Genomic DNA, 20,602 nt, shown 5'->3' with positions numbered 1-20,602 from the left:
CCTCTATATTGCATATTAATAAAAAGCATCTCATAACTACCACAACTGGACGCTGCAGTGTTTTTTTTGTTTGGTGTGCACAGCGCCATCTAGCGGCGGTTGGATGGAACTTGGTCCTCTAGGATGACCCACAAAGGAGGACGAAGGAACAGCGCCGCAGGCTGGGGGAGGGACGAGCACCCCCGAGAGAGCGCTTGTCCTCTCCGTCCTTCACATCATCCGTGGTTTTGTTAATCCAACATAATTGGGTGGATTGAAATAAATGTGCCTGGATCTGAGAGAGGATGAGAAGAAGGAGCCCCAGTTTAATGTTGAAGACACCGATCGTCAAAAACACCATGTTTTCATTGTTTTATTTTACTTTAAAATTTTTTGGGGTCTTACGTAAAATTTTCTACGGGTTTGTCACTGACTTGTATGGCTGCTAACCGCTGCAGCCGTGCTCGGTTTAGAAGAAAATATACACTAAAATGACAAAATACTTCCTTACGCTTGTGTTGACAAAGCATTGTTTTGGGGTTACTATACTGTATACTGTTTATTACATGGTTAACGTCCACTGTTTGTGGGGTAACAAATCACGTTTTATTTGTCATTTTCTTTCACTTCACAGCCAGTGTTTTGGGCCAGAATTTCAGAAAAGTATAGAAAGAAAATATTTTGGCAATCAAGGTTGAGGGCTGACAAAAAAATGTATGTTCTTATAGAAATAATGACAGTACCTGTGTATATATTTCAGATTAATAGTTCCTTATCTTGGCTTAAACACTCAAATCTTTATGCGTTAACGTGAACATTAATGTACTTTGTTTTTTCGGGCGGGCCACATAAAATGACTTGCCGAGGCTGGAATTGGCCCCCGGACCATTATTTTGGCACATGTGGATCACAGCATGAGCTCTTCCAATGGGCCTCCTGGGTTTAACAGATTTCAAATAATATTCGATGAAATGTTGATGATAGGAAAAATAGCGCGGCGATTACATGTTTTGTTTTGGATTACCATCTGGACCCGAAAATCTTTTGAAGTGAGTTCCACAATTCTGTTCCATTGAGCCACTAGCAGCAATTTTTCAAATGTTAAAAGTAAATATGTTTAAGTAAATGTAGGGCAACTATTTTTGGATTTAAAAAAAATTGTTTCATATCAAAATATCAGTGCGAGTGAGCTGCTTGGCAGGGGTCTGCTCTGTCTGAAACATCTCATTCCGACCTTGTGATGATCTGAACGACCGACAACGACGACTCCGTCACACTCGTTTGGTTCATATTTTATTTGGTGTATTTACAAACAAGCACATGCATGATGAACGGTGACCGACACTAGGGGGAGCACTCGACCATCTTAGGACTCAAGGGGGGGGGGGGGGGTCTACAGGCTACATGACTCTAGGAAGGGATGGGGGGGGTCTTGTATGGATCCACAGACATCCACATTCAAGCACGTACGTGTGCACAAGATCACACATATGTAACCTTGAGAACAATAAGTAGCACAACTAATAAATAAAGATTTTTCTCACTTTGTGTTCTTCTCTTTTTTTTTGGTAAATGCAAAAATAAAACCAAAAAATAAATATCACATTTAATGCATCATCTGCTTCTTTTTTTTTTTGTTAAATCTATATTTATTTACTCATAAGTTCTTTCGGTCCATTTTTTATGGAGTCGTTCGAGATGTGGTCCGGCGTGACGCTACGGTTGCTAACAGTGATGCTACATGGCTAAACACACGTTTCCCTGATCGTTTCCTGCTTCAACATCAGAGTCAGCAGATGGAATAGATGGATTTATACTTTTTAAAACATGGTAAAAACGCGTCATTATCGGGTCGAGAAGCAAAAGGACGCTCTTTTTATTTTTTTTTTTTTGGGGGGGGGGGGGACCCTGACGACGTCTTGAAGGAGATGATCGGTGGCGTGAAACTATTTCAAAAAAGGTCTGGATATCTACAATAATGATAATAATAGATGGAGCAGCTCGTGATAACTACATGACACAAAGCAAGATATATGAACATCAACACATTCACCTTCACCACTGTCACGATATCAACCGTCATGATAGGTCAACATGGAAGGAAGGGTCAGGATGAAATCTTTTTTTTTGTTTTTTTCTTTCTCCGCTCCTCATATTTTCCGTCACATCACTATGCGTACAGTTAACCCCGTAATATCTGATCCGAGTAAATACATGGATACGACTGGATACATGAAGCACGTGTGGCGGGAAGATACCGGATTTGAAAACGTTTCTTCGCCCTCGATACATGAGTCGGAACCATATCAAGCTCGTTCCGTTTTGAATTTATATACCTATTTATATATATATTTATGTATATTTTATACAACATAAAACCAGGCAATGAAGGGGCGGACACTGACCTACACGACTAAGATTCACTACGTCACCACTCGTCTGGACTCGGTACTCTAAACTCCCTCGTCGTCTTCGTGATACGCTTCGGAAGTATTTAAGGGGATATTTCTCTGCAGGATGAACACCAAACTGATCCAGGAGCTGTTGGAAATGTCCCCTCTAGAGTAGCGCCGCCTTTCACCTCCACATTCACCGTAAAAATATGTTTTTTTTAGACTTTCGTTAGCGGCTGTCGGGTCACATGATGATGGATGTGTAGCCGATCTGTACCAGGCCCTCCTTGTCTCCGCGGCGACAGCGGATCCAGTCTTGGTCGATGCCGCCCAGGACCACCAGTTCCTCTCCCTTCGCGAAGCTCAGCTCCGAACCGGACCCCCTGTGGTCGCACAGCATCCGCACCTGCCTGTGAATCGACACTAACATTAGACTGCTAGGAAGAAAAGTTCAATCAAAAAGGTATATAATATATTTGGGAAAATATTACGTTTTTTTTTATCTTGTATTTACTTATATTGAGGATCTCAACAGGAGTTATATAACATTTAAATACAGGATATAATTACAGTTTTACCTGTATGGCATTATTACGTATTAATTCATTGATTTTCTTAGTCTGATTTATTTTTATTTTCCAATTAAGATTTTTGTCGCCATATTCTCATGCAATTTTGCAGTTATTTCAAATTTCATTGCATGTTTTCACAGAAATTAAATTACTTTTTTTCATTCTTACCTATCACAATTATCTTTTAAAATGTGTGTATATTTGCTGTACTCAAAATATCCTTTACTTTATTCTGTTGTTTCTTTAATCAAAGTTCCTCGCATAATAATTTAATTCTTAGTTATGAATAATTATTAAGTCAACATTATGTACAAAATTAAGATACAAACATACTTTAAGGCTCATTTTACACTTAATAAGAAAAATATTTAACGTTAAATTTCACTCCATTTTCCTCCTAAGCAAGTCTATCTTTCAGACTTAATGTGTTCCAGGAACAGCAGCTCCCCCTTCTGGCGTAAATAAGGCCATCTTTTAAATATTTAATACACTTTTTAAAGATGATTCATCAACATCGTCTTGTTGACTCAATCGTTACCTGAGCGGTCTGGTCGTGTCCATCACCGTGTCGTCGATCTCCGTCTCCGTCGCCGGTTTGACGCCCTCATACTTCCCAGAATCCTTAGAGCTCATCGCAGGCATGGAGCTGCTGGTGCTCATCATCCGGGTCAGCGCCGTGACCCCGGGAGCCAACCACTGCGAGGGGCGTCTGTGGGGAGCAGGAGGTCAACACGGATCAGAGAGAAAACATCGTTCATTTTTGTGTTGCGTTTAAATTTCTGGCCGCTAGGTGGCGGCATTCCAATCCCCTGCAGCTTAAGAAACAATGAAATCCAGCAAGTTCCCGGTGATGACTGAGGACGAGAGGATACAGTCGACTCCAGCAGATTTTAAAGCGGATATTTACAAATGAAAGCAGTTACGACTTCGTCAAGAGTCATGTGGTCTGTAAATTCTGCAACACCAGAGTCAAGTACTCGACAATACTACAAATATACCGTTGTTACTACAGTATCACGCTATATCGTAATGTTGTCAATTTATTATGATATGTGTCGTATCACCAGTTTCTTATTTCTACTTCTGACACAACTCATCGACTCACCTAGAGGGCGCTGTGGGACTCGTCAGGTTGCCGGGGCCCCTGGAGGCGCCGAAAAGTCGGCCCAGACCCCAGGGAACCTGAGCGGCGCCGCCGACGGGAGCGAAGTCGCTCACGGCCCGGTCCGGAAGATCCGACAAATCTGTGGTCACGTCTTCCTTCTTCCCTGCAGACAGCTCTGCCAGGTTCTGACCCAGCCGGCCCCCCAGGCGCACCATGGCCCCCCAACCCTGCTGGATCACCTGTGGGAGCGGAAGGTGGAGGTGAGACGAGAAGAAATGGACTTTGAGTCCAGCAGGAAACCCACCTGTCCCGCCTGATGAGCCAAACTGTCCTCCTCCATGTTGGGTGGAGGTAAATCTGCGATCCTTTTCTCCTGGACCCACATCAGCTGAGGACTCGTCTTCACCGGGGACCCGTAATCCACACGCCAGGTATCTTCACCGCCCGAGGATTTCACAACATTAGAAGCGTCCGCCGGACTTCCAAAGTCCACCCCCGAGAGGCTCTCCATGTATCGGCTCTCCACGGGTTTGGAGTGAAGCTTCTTGTCCTGGGCTCGGCTCGGAGGGCTCGGGATCTGAGGGCTGTGGGTCTCCAGGTGGTGATGCTGGAAGAGCAGGTCCAGGTTGAAGGTCAGCAGGCTGAGCGGCTGCAGCACCAGAAGAAGCTCCTCGTAGACGCGGCGGCAGGAGGTCAGCGACAGGAACATGAAGGAGGAGGGATGGTAGAATGTGTCCAGCACATCTGTGGAGAAGAACATCGTCAAACCATCACCACATTAGCAGTTATGCTATGATGCTAATGGTGACTTGACAAGCCGTGAAGACGATTTTGATTGATACGACTTTTTTTAATCTACAGAAATTATTTATTCTTTAGCTAGCAAGCTAATATGGATTTAAAGAAGGTTGTGGCTCCGTTTTTGTGTCATACACATGAATATAAACGTGGTATATACAAAATATATATTAAGAAACACACAACAACAAAAAATGACTGTTACTTGTTAATGTAACTGAGTTTACGTTACTGAAATCTGATTGTAAATGTGATAAACTGGATAAAATAAGCAAACAATTAGAAACCATTTTAAAGGCTTCATGGTGAAACACTACACATGGGAGTTATGTTTGGACTAAATGTATTTTAATTTAATTTATAGGAATATTGACATGTATTTTTACAACACAAATTATTATATCATGCTGTGCTGTGCTGTGAAAGTTAAATGATAGCTATGCTATGCTATGCTATTCTATGCTATGCTATATTACGTTGGATTATTTATATATATAAAAAATGTATTTATTACGCTTCTAATATATAATTGATCAGTAATTACTCTATTTTATTTTACAACTATTTTATTTAATAACAAATATAAATAGTTATATATGTTTAATCGTATCCTACTTTGAATTTGATGCTAATTTCCCCAGTATGAGATGAAAAACTAAATATCTTATAATAATAGTTTTTTTGTGTGTGAAACCGCTATGGTTTTTGTACTACTAGTGGGGTTTTTTTTGTGTGTGTTTTTATGTTTTCATTACAATTTTATTTAACTATTAATTATTTATCAAATACTGTGTTTTTAATTGTTTTCTACTGTAAAGTTGCTGCAAACTTGGGGACGTGGGAGTAAAAAGGAACATCTTGTATTTTATTAATAATATTCTTGTTTGTGTGAAACATACCACTGCAGGTTTGGAGGTGATTCAGCCAAAAATCCAGCATCTTTGTACTAGAAAGAAAAGCAAAGTTGTTAAAAACTCTTGAATGACAGCAGTAACATCTATTATTAAAAACCTACTTCAATAGACCGAAAACGAAGGCGTTAAACTTGTGTTTGCTCTGCCGCAGCTGTGGCAACTCGCTGACCCGGTTCTGAAGGTTGTACAAGGCTTGAGTTTTCAGACCTGGGCGAAGACAATCAGTTACAGAGTGGACGAGGAAAAAAGTACAGTAGAAACGGTGAATTATTAAATGACTACCTGGTCTGGTGGACGCCTGGACTAGACCCCATGCCGAGTTTGGCCTCCTGCCCGCAATAAGATCGCTCTGGTGGGGCTTCAGTCCATCAGTCAGCAGCCGGTGCAGGGCGGGGCACAGACACTGCAGCACCAGGCGGCCCAGAGATGGATTTATGGCGCTGTCTCCTGATAAGGCCTGTGGACGCAGGAGGAACCAGGGAGAAGGATGTGGGCGGAATGGGATGCAGAAGCAGACAAAGAAGAGAGGATGAGTCAAGTGTGTGTGGGAGAAAATGAAAGGGGGTAAATGGAGAAGGTATTTTTAAAAAGTATTGTCAAAAACATAGACATAAATAAAGAATTATCAAGATATAAATCAATGTTATTCATGAAAATACGCCAGATATTAATAGAAGCATATGGAAGTAGATCAGTGACATCACAATATTGAGTTAAATTTAAGATTTTAAGATATTTAAGATATGTTTAAGAATTGATTATATATTGTTTATGCTTTAATTATTTAGTTATTTCTAAATTAAAAGATTGAATTTGTTAGTCTTCTTTTCGTTAGTTTGTATACTATAGTAATTCTCATAGTATTTAATAAAACAATGTTTCTATAATATCAATATCTTTTCATTCGAAGCCTTTAAGGTCAACATAAAAACGTCTACTTCAAATTATACAAAAATACCTTTATTTAAATTTTCTTCATATTTCAATAAAGTGGGTGTAAAATCACTATTAAGATACAAATATTCACAGTGTTTGCAGTCATCTAGCCTAAATAAATACCCCGATTTCCGAGAAATAGCTGAGGACGAGAGGATACAGTGGACTCCAGCAGCTTTTAAAGCTGATGTTTGGACAAATTTTGGTTTCAAAACAAATGGAAGAAGTTACAACTTCGTCAAGAGTCATGTGGTCTGTAAATTCTGCAACACCAGAGTCAAGTACTCAACAATACTACACATATATACTTGATCCAACAGTATCACAATATATAGCAATAAATCATATTGTTTTCCCTGTATCATGATATGCATCGTATCGTTAGATTTTTGAAAATACACACCCCTACTTAGATATACGAAAACATTTCCAATAGATGTTGAAATAAAAACTGAGGACGAGAGGATACAGTCGACTCCAGCAGCTTTTAAAGCTGATGTTTGGACATATTTTGGTTTCAAAACAAATAAAAGAGTCAAGTACTCAGACGTAACTACACATATTTACTTAATCCTACAGTATTACAATATATGTTTGCCTAATTCTAGCCAGTACACACTCCTACCAGACAGTAAACTGAACACACTGACCTTCTGAACGACGGTCCGTGAAGAGCTGAACTGACCCAAAATGGCCTCCACTGCCTGACTGACGGCACTGACCAGAGCTGCAGGGAGAAACGATGCAAACGATTTAGATTTTTTGTTATTTAAAGATGAAAAAGAAACTCATTTGTGCACTCAGACCTTTCTTTTCCTGCAGGCACGCGGAGGACAGCCCTCGCACTGGACGCTTCACATCCTCGTCCATCCAGGACGTTTCTTCCTTTTGTGCGGCGCCAGCGAACGACACGCCGCGAGCGCCTGGGAGAGAAGAAACGTAAGAATAAATGAGAATATTTTGGGACACTTATAGCAACCGTGAGCCGCGTCCTCAGTCTTCGTACGACACGGAGATGAATCCGAGAATAAACCTTCAAAGAGTAATTCATCAGAGGTTTATCTTGACATATTATTCTCACATGAAGGCGTCACAGGAAGCGATGGCTGACAAGGAAACCAATATTGTTAATAAACACTTATCATGCTGCTCTATTGACCCTTTTATTGAGACAAAACAATACTTTAACAATGTATAAGTGGAACTTTCTAGACGTTTTGACTTGAAAAACTAGCAGCTAGTTAGCGACAGTTGGCTAATGTTGTTTACTTCGATTTAGAGACTTTACATTTTAAAAGTAAGTACCTGGGAATTAATATAGTGTCAAAACAAAAAAAAGATATTCACATTGTTTACACAATACTTTTGTAATAAACATTAAGGTGCCGCTGTACAGACAAACGCTAGCCATGTTAGCATGACAGGCTAGCTAAGGCTAGCTAGTTGCCTCTCATTTATCTCATCATTTTTATTTATTTATGTTTTAAGTTTTATTATGTCCAGAACCAGATTATTTGGAGTAAAATGGAACAATATAGATTTTATAAATGTGGGTCAATAGCAACAATCTTCATATCATCAATCATATGATGGGGAAACTAAAACTAAAATAAAAAATAAAGCAACAAGCACAAAGAAAAATGAACACTTTATTTAGAATACGACATTAAAAAAAAGATAAATTGTGTTTTTTTTTATCATACATTTGATCTTTTTATGAATTCTAAAAAATATATAAATTATAAAAAAATGAATGGGGGGAAATTATTGTTTGATAAAAAAGGTAGATTAATCTCTGTAAAATTCTATAAAAAACACAATTATATTTATAGTTGATCTTGAAATAACGTAAATAAAATAAGTTATTTATCAGAAATATTTGGACTCGGATAGATGATATATTACTGTCTAGATTCTTTGAGAAGACAATACTTTGTGTATTTAAAGTCATTTTGTCACAATGGAAGCACAACATGAAGACAGATGTGACAGGACAACAGATGAGGATGAGACGGAGCGAGCGATAGAATGATGTATTTTATGCCAACATAGAAATCCTTCTGACAGAAACATCTGTTCCTGCTCAGGAGACTGTTTTGTTAATTTGACAGGACGGTGTAGATAAGTATCAGATTTGTGTGCGTGAAGAAGAAAACTTCATGTACATGAACAGCTCCTGTTGTCACAACTGCAAACGTTAGCAAGCATTCCTGCTCGTGCCATGTTAAACTTCATAAACTAAAGCATATGGAAGTGTATCAGTGACGTCACCATATTGAATGGTTCAATTTAACAATTCAAATGTTGAAACTTGTTTTCATTGGAAGGTTTTTTTCAAGCGTTGACCTATTTTTATTTTGAATTCAATGATTTCTATATTTGAAGGTTGGATTTTTCGTTTTTTTTTACAATTGAATTTTGATTCTAATTATTCAAAGACAATTTTTCTATAATATCAATATATTTTAATTCAGACCCTTAAAGGCCAACATAAGTACATTCATTGTCTACCCCTGACCCTATCCCGGGTTCGGGGGTAGACTGGAGTCTATCCCAGTATCATAGGGCGTGAGGCAGGGGACACCCTGGACAGGACGCCAGTCTGTCGCAGGGCACACAAAGACAGACAACCATTCACACACACACTCATACCTATGGACAATTTCCCAAAGTTCTCAATCAACCTCTGTGTATTTTTGGACCGTGGGAGGAAACAGGATTACCTGGAGTAAACCTAAAACTAGGGATATTTTCTGAAATATATTTTTTACATAGAGTTTGATATTGTAATTCCAATAAAAAAAGAAGCATTTTTGGTAAATTAGTTAATTATTCATATTTTTTTCTTTTACATTTTAAATTTACAGTTTGACATTCTACTTGCAATTATTCAAAAATACATTTACTTAATTCTATAATTTGAATTGATATCTAACTTTTTTTGTATTAAATTAAAAGGCTAGAGATTTCTTTCAAAATTAGTTGTTTTTTTGGTTTTTTTTTTACACATTGAGTTTGTATACTTCCAATTAATAAAGAATAAATGTTCTTAATTTAATATATTTCAATTCCTGGCCTTTTAAATTCAACATGTTGGTATAATAGTGCAAACATTTTAATATTTAATTATAAATAAAAGGACATTCTTTTTCAATTATTGCAATAATAATATCTCTATCTAGATTAATTTGGAATATTTTTTATGATATGTATTTTAAAATTCAATTCATAAATAAAAACAAATTCAACCTTCAATAAACATTTAATTTAATGATTCAATAAAAACGAATCCAACCTTTAAAAATAGCATTTATTTAATTCAATTATTTAAAAAAGGTATTTCCAGTATTAAAAAAAACTAAAAAACATTTAAATAAAAGAAGAAAATCTCAGTTTTAACATTTTAAATTTTAAATTAAATCTATCAATATGTGATGTCACTGATATACTTCCACTTAAGCACAACGTCAGACAGAGAAGGGCATGAAAGAAGAAAGAAGTCTTACTCGGCGGCTGCGGGGCGATCTGTTGAAGTTTTGGGGGGCGAGGGGGAACCCTGGGTGGGACAGGAGGGTAAAGGTTGGGGTAGTAGAGGGGTGCAGCGAGGGCGGGCAGGGTGTGCGAGCGGGGGAAAAGCGGGGAGTTCAAACAGGATTCAGACATGCCTGCGGGGGGCGCCCCCGAGCGAAGAGGGGGAGAAAGGGCCCCGATGGGGGAGAGGCGAGGGGGGGCCCCCCTGTGCAGAGGGCAGTTTTTAGGGTGATAGAGGTAACAGGTGGGAAGAGGAGGGAGCTCCTTGTGGGCTCGCCTCTTACTACAGTGTGTGGCCGAGTGAAGAGAATCCGCCGCCATCATGGCGTCGACGTTCTTGTACGGGGTCACGCTGCCCGGGTCGACGCCCTTGGTGGGCGTGACGGCCTCCGATTCGCTGCAGTAGAGCGAGTCGAGGTGACACAGAGAGTCACAAGTGACCTCTCTGTCGCTGAACCCCTGAGATAGAGACTCATCGTTGGGAGATCTGACCCCGAGGTGACCCGGCGGCGCGTCAGGCCAGCACACGGGGGACTCTCGCCCCACATGGGTGTGCGGTCTGGGCCGGGGGCCGGGAGGGGAGTGGAAGCCGCGGCGATGGGGAGCGGGGTCGGTGTGCAGGAAGTAGGGTTGGGTCGGGTGGGCGAGGGAAAGCGGAGGCGAGGAAACTGTGATGTTTTGCGAGCGACGATGAGGGACGGACGATGAGGAACGATGGGATGTGGGTGAGAGAGAGAAAAGGCAAGGAAGTGTCAGTTTAGAGAGAGAATGGGAAGGAGAGAGAGATGCAGAAAATGTTAGTGTTTGTTGGGGGGAAAAAACAAACATTTATCAACGTACTCCAGCAGGAAAAAAAATGCATTGTACTGACTTGAATCAACAGCATTTCCAAGGATTATTATTGTGTAGGAATCTTTGTAACTACTCTTGTAGAGAGTGAACAAGTCAAATTGAGAGTGGAATAAAGTGAAAAGCTGCTCCTGATCAAAGACAGTACATCAGTTCTACACATGGATCATCATCTTGTATTCATGCCAGACATTCAGTTCACTTGATTGACACATGGAGTCATGGAGAGAGATCGTCTGACGTCAATGGAGTTTTTTTTAAAGAGACAGGAAATGGGATGAATTCAAAGATGCAGTTGAGCTAAGAATGAAGTATCTGGTTTCATACTATCTCATCTATGACGAGTGTGACGCTGGTATTGAGTTTGTGACGTCATCAACTGCTGGTTCTCCCTTTCTTTAAAACCACCTCAGATCAGGGAGATCATTTAAAAATAACATTAAATGTTTGAAACAAAAGTAACTTTACCTTTCCTGACTTTCTTTTTCTCTGAACTGAAAACTGAAACTACACTTCCTATTTTCATGAAACACCTCTCGCGATTGGTCCGTGTAGCTCGCCCCGCCCCCTTTACTCTTAAAGCTGTACACACCTATTTCTTTCTAACCGAAATACATTTATTTTTGCAGATAGCAACGCTAGACTTCGAGAGACTCGTTTATTTAAAATACATTTGAAAAATAATTAAAAATATATATTTAAAGGCAAGGCTTATATTTTAGATTGTCTTTGATTTAGTAACACTGGTCATATTGTCTACCTATTAAAAAGCCAGTATAACCTACAAACTGGAATCCCTCGTGAAAATGTTTTCATTATTTGTTCTCTGCTTTCACAAAACTAAAAACTTGTAGATAAATGTCATAAAATTGTTGAAGGCACCAGGACTTTATTCATTTTTCTATTTTTATTTCAGGAATTAGTTTAATTTGTATATATAAGCACATTAGAGGTAATTATAAAAGTATAGAGTTTAGAACATACCGGGGTAAAGTGCAGCGGTCCTTTGACAGTTTTCTTGAGGTCAAGGTAAAATTATAAAACTGACGTAGAATAGTTTGTGATTATTACTATGAATAATCATTATCAATGTTACTGAAAATGGAATTGTTAGTCTCTTCACTTTTGACCGTTTTGAGTGTTTCTTAGTTTGTGTTTTAAACATGTTTTTATTTAATTATGAACTAAAGACATTCTATTCTATGTTAATCTTTGTATCCTTTGTCTTTGTTATTTCTCTTTGTTTTTGTTCTTTTTCTTATGAATAATAAAAGCGTCTGTATTGCTGTGTCTAATTGGAAAAGCAATTTCCCGAAGGAGACCTCCTGAGGGATCAATAAAGTTTTACCTAACTTAATACATTTTATATTGAAATGTTTTGTCCTAATTTAAGGATTTATAGTGAGGATATTTTAATAAAATGAATATAAAAATGTAATTAAATTAGAAATTTAGCTTAAGTTGCATAATTTACCTTTCAGTTTACCATCATGTTTTCTTTGTCTACATCAACTTTCTTTTTTTTTTCATTTCCCTGACGGCCCCGAACAAAAGTATAATCTATAATGTGGCCCTTTGGGGAATCTATTTGTCTACCCGTGGTCTAGAACAATGAGGAAATGTAGGGCAAAGGTCCAATGACGTAGCTACACTTGACAGAAACCTCACATTGTCTGTTATACTCGTGTAGATATCTGGAGTGCTGCATTAGATAAGAAACCTGATCTGAGCTTCCAGGGCCGCCCTTGGGAGCTCGGCTGAGGGAGGGAGTGGACGAGACAAGGTCTCACTCCACCGAAGAAGACAAATGGATGCTGGTTAACACATTGTTGAGGGAAATGAGAAGACGATTTGATGATAACGGATGTGAGTGATAAAATCTAAAAGTATTAAAAAGGTATCTTACTCATGTGAGCAAAGAGACGGGAAACTCGAGCAACTCTGCTCTGTATCTCATCATTGTTGTAACTGGCAATTCGAGGATGACTCATTTATTTCATCGCTTCTGACCACAACAGTGACACACGTCCATCTTTCTAGATTGTAATGGCCTTCTTGCATCATCATGGCGTCATTTAAATACAAAGGATGGATTTTAAACAGCGATTCCAGTTGACCAACAATTGATTGTCTGTGTTTTTGTCGTCAAAGCAGATCCGTGTAATTGAATAAGATTTTTTCCGGAAACGTTAAAAAGGGACAAGGTACAGACAATTGAATTTAGGCTGAGGTCCGTATCACCCTATAAATCCACGACTCTCTCTTTGATGATGAGTTGCATCTCAAGCAACTCTTCTTCGTTTACTGCATTCAAAAACGCTTCACTGTATTTCAAATGCTAAAAATTCCATCAAATTACAGAGATAAAATATATGTTGCATAGCAATGTGAGGATATAATTGGCTTGATGGAGGTTGTGCTCTCTTCAAGGCTTCAATAACCTTTGCTTTCTTAGACTTGAGAAGAAAAAGGGGCTTAGGACTAAAAACAAAGATAATATTAGACCTTTATTAATGTGAAGTAAATGGTTTAGGATCCAATCAAAAGCCTAACATCAAATGACTGATTGACTTTACTAACCTGATGTTCTCGACTCGATGGTCCTTCTTCCATCCGCACGCCCACGCTGCTCCATGGACACTTTCACGTTCACCACCTCCTCTATCACTTCTTCACCCTGTCTGTCTGTTGTATAAAACCTTGCGTCCCCGGCTGGACAGCTTATCTTCAACGTTGGATAAAGTTCAGCTTTTCCTCCCTCCTGGTCGGCCCTCCGAAGCATTTCCTTCAGTGCGGCCATGGAGGTCAGAGCCGGTGGCGGTTGCATGAAGAGCGCCTGAGCTTGAGAGGTGTACTCCCATTGGCTGCCATCGGTCCCAGCTTTCTCTCGTCTCCATTTCAGGTTGTACAGTATGTCTGGATCTGGTGTTATTATTGATGGGTCTGGATCTGGATCAGTTATAACCTTCGTAGGTAGGGGGGCGTTTTTATTACGGTTGCGCAGTTCTTTAAAGGTTGTGACTCTTGGTCCTGATCCAGAGGAGGACCCAGAAGAACTGCGGGTCTTTATAGGCTCTTCATCGGGTCTTGTTTTGTCACAGACGGTTGGCTCTGGACGGGCGTCACCTTCTGGTGTGAACGCTATGAGCCAATCAAATCGCTCAGGCCTTGCGGAGTTGGCCGAGAGGGTGCTGACTTTGACGGTTTGCAAGGATGGAGGGATAGGAGGCAGGGGGCGAGGAGGAGGAGGTGGAGGAGGTGTACTTGGATAATTGAACGTCTCTTTAGTGTCATACATATTGCTTGTTCCAGTGGTGTAGTATGCATCGGTGGTCACACCACTGTTCCGCTTCCTTCTTCTTGCCATCTCTGTGAATGAGGTTTTTCTTTGGCTATCTTTGCTTTCGTTTAAGAGATTCTTTCCTTCGAAAGTATCATAAGCTGTTTGATCGGACATCTGTTTACCAATATTGCTCCATCCATCATTGATGGAAAATTCAGAATCACACTCCTTCTCCACTCCGTCATTGAGTCTGAACGTATATTGCTCCTCTTGTGTAGTCGGGTGATTATCCTCGTCCACTTCTTCCTCTAATCCGTTGACACAAACTCCAAGTTCGGGACTGAGTTTAAGGAGATCGGCTTGAGTCAATCCTGCAAGCATTAGCAGCTTTCGGATCTCCACGTCCAGGGCATGGAAAGAGGGTGGAGGAGGAAGGGAAGGTGGTGGTGGGATGGCCGGAGGAGAGGAGGAGCAAGAGATTGAGATAACTGGCGGTGGTGGTAGCGGTGGTGGGCTCGTAGTCGGCGGAGGGAGGGAGATTGGGGTGCTTTCTTGCTCAGCTTGTAGAGCAGCCAGGCGCTGGGCTTCTTTCCTGGCAAGGTGTCGCTTCCTTGGTGGTGGGATCGGCGGTGTAGGGGTGGGAATGGACGGAGGAGGAGAGGATGTGGTGTAAAGGCTAAGGTATTGGATAGGTTTGGAGCTGGGAAGAGGCGGTATTGATGGTGGAGACGTGGGGAGGGATTTCTCACACCTAAATGTTGTAAACGTTGGAGACGTGGAGTTGGAGGAGAACGTGGTCAAGGTAGGAGAGGTCGTGACCGCCATAGAGACCGTCTCTCTACTGATGTTGATGTAAGTGTGGAGGTCTGAATTCACACTTGCATGACGTACTGGAGGTTTGGGGGGTCTGCAAGGTTGTTCCACAGGAGATGGGGTGAGTGAGTCTGGAAGAGGATCTTCACAGTCTGAAGGCGCTGTCAGGTCTACCCCAGCATCAGAGAACTCTTGAGAATCGGCCATAGAGGCGACACGATTTTTATACAACTTCAGGGGAATATCAATGTTGCCCATTTCATCCAAGACATCCGACAGGTCTTGCTCATCCAGATCTCCAAGATCGTACCCCTTCTCATGGAGCTTAGCAATGTAGTAAAGTTTAACTTCCCTGTTGACTTTCTCCAAACGATCCAGGTGATCCAAACGGTCCCTCAGAACATCCCAATGCTGCTCACCCTCCAGATCCCAACGGGCTACTTGGATAACCTGACTGAACCGTTCCATTTTACCAAACTCGCCAACTGATTCGAGGAAATCGAGCAAGCCAAGACTAGCAACTTCTGTATCACCTTTCACCCCTAAATAATCAGGGGATGGGGAATTCAGGGCTGAAGGGTAGCCTTCATCTGGAGAGGAAATAGCAGACTGAGACGTCAAGAAGGGGTTCCCGTTAAATGGAAGTGAGGGAGGTGAGCGGGAAGGAGGTTTACTCTCAAAGGAATTTCGGAAACAGCCATCTTTAGGGGACATCGTGATGGACAGGTGATCTTGGCAGTAGGAGGAGCAAAGAGACTCAGATTGATCGGCAGAGTCAGAATCCAGATCTGAACAGGAGCTGATGGAAGTGGAAGAAGAAGAGGAGGTAGAGGAGGAGAGAGAGAACTCTAGGAGCGATGGGTTACAGTCACAGCAGGAGGGCACGAGAGTGTCATCATCTTCATCATTGTCATCCTCATCCACATCAATGTCAATATCGGCACTGCTTTCCTCTTCGTCGTCTTCCAGGTCTTTCTTAGTGTATTCTGAACTCCTCGCTACATTCTTTTGATCGTTCTCCAGCAGAGCAGGACACACTGCCCCCTTTATTGCTGCTTGTTCTCGTGACGGGAGCTGCTTCTTAGCTCCTGACACTTCCTGTCTCTGAACCAGCACCGGCGGAGGGGGGGGAAGCTGCATTTGCTGTCTGAGAGATACAGTGTTGTTGTTGTTGTGGTTATGGTTGAACATGCTATTGTTGTCTTGCGGGGAACGTCCGTCGCAGCAAAGACACGGCAGGCTCGGCTCATTGCAGTTGGGGTCAAGAGGAAGACTCGGAGGTGGCGGAGGTGGCGCAGGGGCAGGTGCGAGTCGTGCGACCGGAGCTGCCGCAGACGCACGAGTAGTTTTCGGTTTCGGTTTGAACGTCTTGGGAACCGTAGTTCCCTGCTTTGGCGCACCAAACCTAGTTTGGCCGACTGGTGCGCGCGGTTGCACCGCTACCCTGGTCCTGGGCGCAGCCAAGGGGACTTTAGTTACTCTACGTGGAGATGCGGTGGGAATCGTGTTCATATTTTTATCTTCCTTCAGCCCACGAGGCTTGCGTACAGCTACAGCGGTGGTCCGTCTGCCGACGTCAAAGCGCTTCGGCTTTTGAGACTGAGCTGACTGCATGATATCAATTCTAGGAAACTGTTGCTATAGAAACTAGAGATTATCAATGCTGGACTGATCCGAACTATGCTGTGCTGTGACGGTCACATCTTGGCTTGACTCCACAGATCCTAAAACATAAAAAAACAAAGATACATTGAGAAGAGGCGGCCAGCAGCTTTCACATTCTCCTATAAGTCACAATTTATATAGTGTTTAATGTTAAATGAATCTGCTGGGTGGTTCATTAAAAATACATCATTTCTTCGAGGCTTTTATAACTACAATGGGTATGAGAGGACACTGCAGAGTTATGAACACGCTGTGAAACCTTCATTAGACCCACACATGCATGCTCTCACTTCACATTTGGCTCGCACTGAATTTTAACTGTAAGCATTCTGTTTGCTCGAGTGTTTTCAAGGGTCAGACGCTGGTATTGAACCTCAAAAATGAAGCGTCACGGAATTCAAATAAACCTATATTACACATGAAGGAAACACTCTTTGTGTTGACTCAAAGTTAAGAATACAAATTCACGTTATAACCAGATCATAGCAGGAGTATAGCCAAATATTTAGAAGGCAGGGCTCATATTAGAGGCACATTGTACACTGTAGGTTAGTGCAGTTAAAGAATCTGTAACTTTCAGTCCACGTGTTCAACCTCAGACCATCATATATTCTAAAACCATGATTCCAAACAATATATTCTGCATTATTTAATTGATCATGACCAACAAATATGAAATTATTCATATAGAAATGCGTGATCAGTACTTTTCTTAGCTAGAAATGAATGCATAGTTTGTATTTAACACAATTTAAAATGTACTTCTATAATACGAAAAATCTTTACCAGAAATTCAAATATGGGATGAAACATAGAGACTATGTGTCACCTCTGTTTACTAAAAACTACATTTAAGGCTCATTTAAAGTTCATTATAACTTGATAAAAGTTGGAAAAGGGGCTGCATATGTGTGCTTTAAGGAGGGTTAAAAGGAGTCTGGTGCTTTAAGGTGAAGTCTATGGTGATGTAATACAAATTATTTATTTTCTAAATGACCTTGATGCCAAAATTAACCTTCACTGAAGTTATGAACATCAATTTGATATTTATATTTAATTTATATTTATTTAAAGTTACTGCAGTCCAAAACAAATTTAAATCGTTATTGTTTCATTTAAGTAAAAAAAGTTTTTAAGTTGTTGTTGATTCGAATGTTGTTGTTTTTTAAATTATTATTTATCGATTATTTATGATTTAATAATTAAGTAGATCATTAAATGTCCTGTATGGCCAAAACATAATCAGAACAAAAGTTTAAATAAATAAATAAAAAATGTTTTTAGGCTTCATACATACTATAGTTTTTGCATTTAAACATTTTATTTTGCTTTGATTGGATTTTTCATTCTCATTGAAAGTAAGTAAGTAAGTTATTTATATTTATATAGCGCTTTTCCAGACCAGGGTCACAAAGCGCTTAAACAATCAAAACAATACTCAATAAAATATATACTTTAAAGGTCAAGATAACACCGAGACAAACACAGGACCTTATTTTATTAAAACTATTTATTATTATTATTATTATTATTTATTGAATCAACTTTTTTTTAGATTGAATGATAAAGAAATTTAAAAAAATCCATGTTAATAAAAATGTTTCCTCATTCAATACCTATACATTTTGTTTGGCCCTGGACTTCAACTGTGTTAAAAAATGTTGGCCCCTTCTGTGATGCCTGACTTTGACAGGCATGACATCATCAGTCTACCACCGATGGGGTCATTGACTGGAGTTTTCTTCTTCTTTTCTTTTTGCACAGTGAGAAAAGACTAGAATTCCAAGTGGAATCTTATCTCGAGGAAGATCCTTTAATTTTCATCACGTATTCAGATCATCGCCTGAGATGTGTTGCCATCTGTGCATCCACATTTAAACCTCGCTCGAGATGAGATATGCATGACTTTACTATCATTGGTGTTCAGACCAAACATCCCTGCAGAAGGCGAGTATAAAGCATGTATAACTGGAGCATGAACCAGAGTGAGGCGCCTTCCATTGGCTCGTATACATTCTTCCATAGTGCCCTTCACTGAGGGATGGAGATGACCACCGCGTTCGGCCTTGTGTTTCCCACCGATATATACAAGAAATATGACGCAAAAATCCTCTGAAAAAGGTGTGTTTGGACGATTTCAAGCGTTGTTTTATTTAACCCTGCATTTATTGATCGGGTTGATGGAGACTGGGAGGATGGGAGGAGGAGAGGAAGAGGAGGAGAGGAGGAGGAGGAGGAGGGGGTCCTCCATCCGCATCGCCCTGATAACCAGGCCCATCCGTTCTTATCAAAACTAACATAAAACACAATACGACCGCAGTATAAAATGGCAATGAAATACACATTAAAACGAAATCAGACGAAACGTCGCTGCCGTACGAGTCCGCCCGAAGAAGCCCCCGAGACATCCCGAACATTTAGTCTTAACGGTGATTATTAAAATTGTTATTAAAACACAGATGATGCATTTGTATACATCACTCACGGTCAGATGCGGGTGGAAAGAAGCGTCTCCATCTCGTCGGGACGGGAGCGATCGCATCTCAGTCCGTGTCTCCTCCAGCAGGCTCGTCTTCTCGCGAGACTTCACCGAGGACGACTGGAAAGACCTCTGCAAGGAGGCTGGTCACGTGAACGATACACGTTCATCCTTTCTCTCGCCTGAGGGAAGATAATACAAGTAATTATTATTTATTTATATGTCATTTTATAGCAATGTTTCTTTTTCGGTTTAATTTACTGTATTTTATTTTCATTTTAATTCATATCAATTAATTGTTATATTGTGTAATGCCACCAATACAAATTCCTGTGTTGTGTTTTAAACCCTGGCAATATAGATTCTAAATCCAATTTATAATGCATTTTATTTAAGATTGCTTTTCATAACCCTTAAGGAAATTTTAGAGATAAAAGAGGAACAATACAATTGTATATAAAAATTGAAAAAAAGCCAAAGCAGGTGAAAACATTCTTATTATTAACTGGGAATATTTGTAAGATCTTTATTTCACACATAATAACCTATTAAAAAATGTGATTAACTATACATTTTTCTCTCTATTGCAAAAAGATGACAAAAAGGAAGAATTTCCAAAACTTTATTTAGAAAATACCTTCAAGTTAAACCTACATTCTAGTCATACTATGATTTTAATTTAATACAGTCGTGATTGATTTCCAGACTTGATCAACTCTCACGTTAATGGAGGTGCATCTGTCAGCTCATGACTCTGTTTGATGCCACAGGAGCGTCGAGGCAGAACAAGATATCGCGATGGTGCTCGTCAGCAGCCGAGGACAGTTGGTCGTGACAGAAGCAGGATGGAGGGGAGAATCAATCGCTGCATCCCACTTGCCAGCTGGAGAGGGTTTTTTTGTGAAGAAGGCTTGAAAACGTTCTCTGGAGACCTGATCCTCTCCTCACGCCCACCTGGACGACTGGAGAAACCACTTTGACGTGACATTGAGGATTTAACGTGAATACAAATAAACCTGAGATTAAGGCTCTTAATTCAGGGACATCTCAAGTTCACTCGGCAAACGCCAACTCAGCTGATTTTAATCATATTGTTAAATAATACACACAGAATTCAGCAATAAATATTCATTTATAGTGATGGTCTGATGAAGCTTCATGAAGCAGTGTCACTATTTTCAGAGACCACTATATTGCGTTATAATATTTATAATATTTTATAACTTTATAACTTTATTTTGAACAACTGTTCTAATTAATTTTTAAACTGATGGCGCCACCTACT

The 20,602-nt window shown here is 40.3% G+C and overlaps 1 protein-coding gene across 2 annotated transcripts; it reads right to left on the bottom strand.

The window, feature by feature from the left end:
* Positions 1-1,255: 1,255 nt before the first annotated feature.
* rusc1 (RUN and SH3 domain containing 1) lies at positions 1,256-19,409 on the bottom strand. 2 transcript variants are annotated; one of them, XM_087812660.1, is made up of 12 exons: positions 19,324-19,409; positions 13,658-16,897; positions 10,204-10,896; positions 7,504-7,620; positions 7,348-7,424; positions 6,044-6,218; positions 5,863-5,968; positions 5,747-5,793; positions 4,354-4,793; positions 4,050-4,288; positions 3,483-3,653; positions 1,256-2,782 (listed from the first exon to the last, which is right to left on the bottom strand). In XM_087812660.1, the coding sequence occupies exons 2-12, from the start codon at positions 16,785-16,787 to the stop codon at positions 2,617-2,619; spliced, it is 5,361 nt and encodes a 1,786-aa protein (XP_087668786.1). In that variant the 5' UTR covers positions 16,788-16,897; positions 19,324-19,409; the 3' UTR covers positions 1,256-2,616. The 2 variants fall into 2 exon arrangements, with proteins under 2 accessions (XP_087668786.1, XP_087668785.1); XM_087812659.1 differs by lacking the exon at positions 10,204-10,896.
* Positions 19,410-20,602: the final 1,193 nt, after the last annotated feature.

This window comes from Callionymus lyra, chromosome 17 (genome assembly GCF_982586985.1).
Source record: "Callionymus lyra chromosome 17, fCalLyr1.hap1.1, whole genome shotgun sequence".
Classification (NCBI taxonomy): domain Eukaryota; kingdom Metazoa; phylum Chordata; class Actinopteri; order Syngnathiformes; family Callionymidae; genus Callionymus; species Callionymus lyra.
The sequence above is the reverse complement of the archived record's forward strand: the minus strand, read 5'-3'. Positions and strand labels throughout refer to the sequence as shown.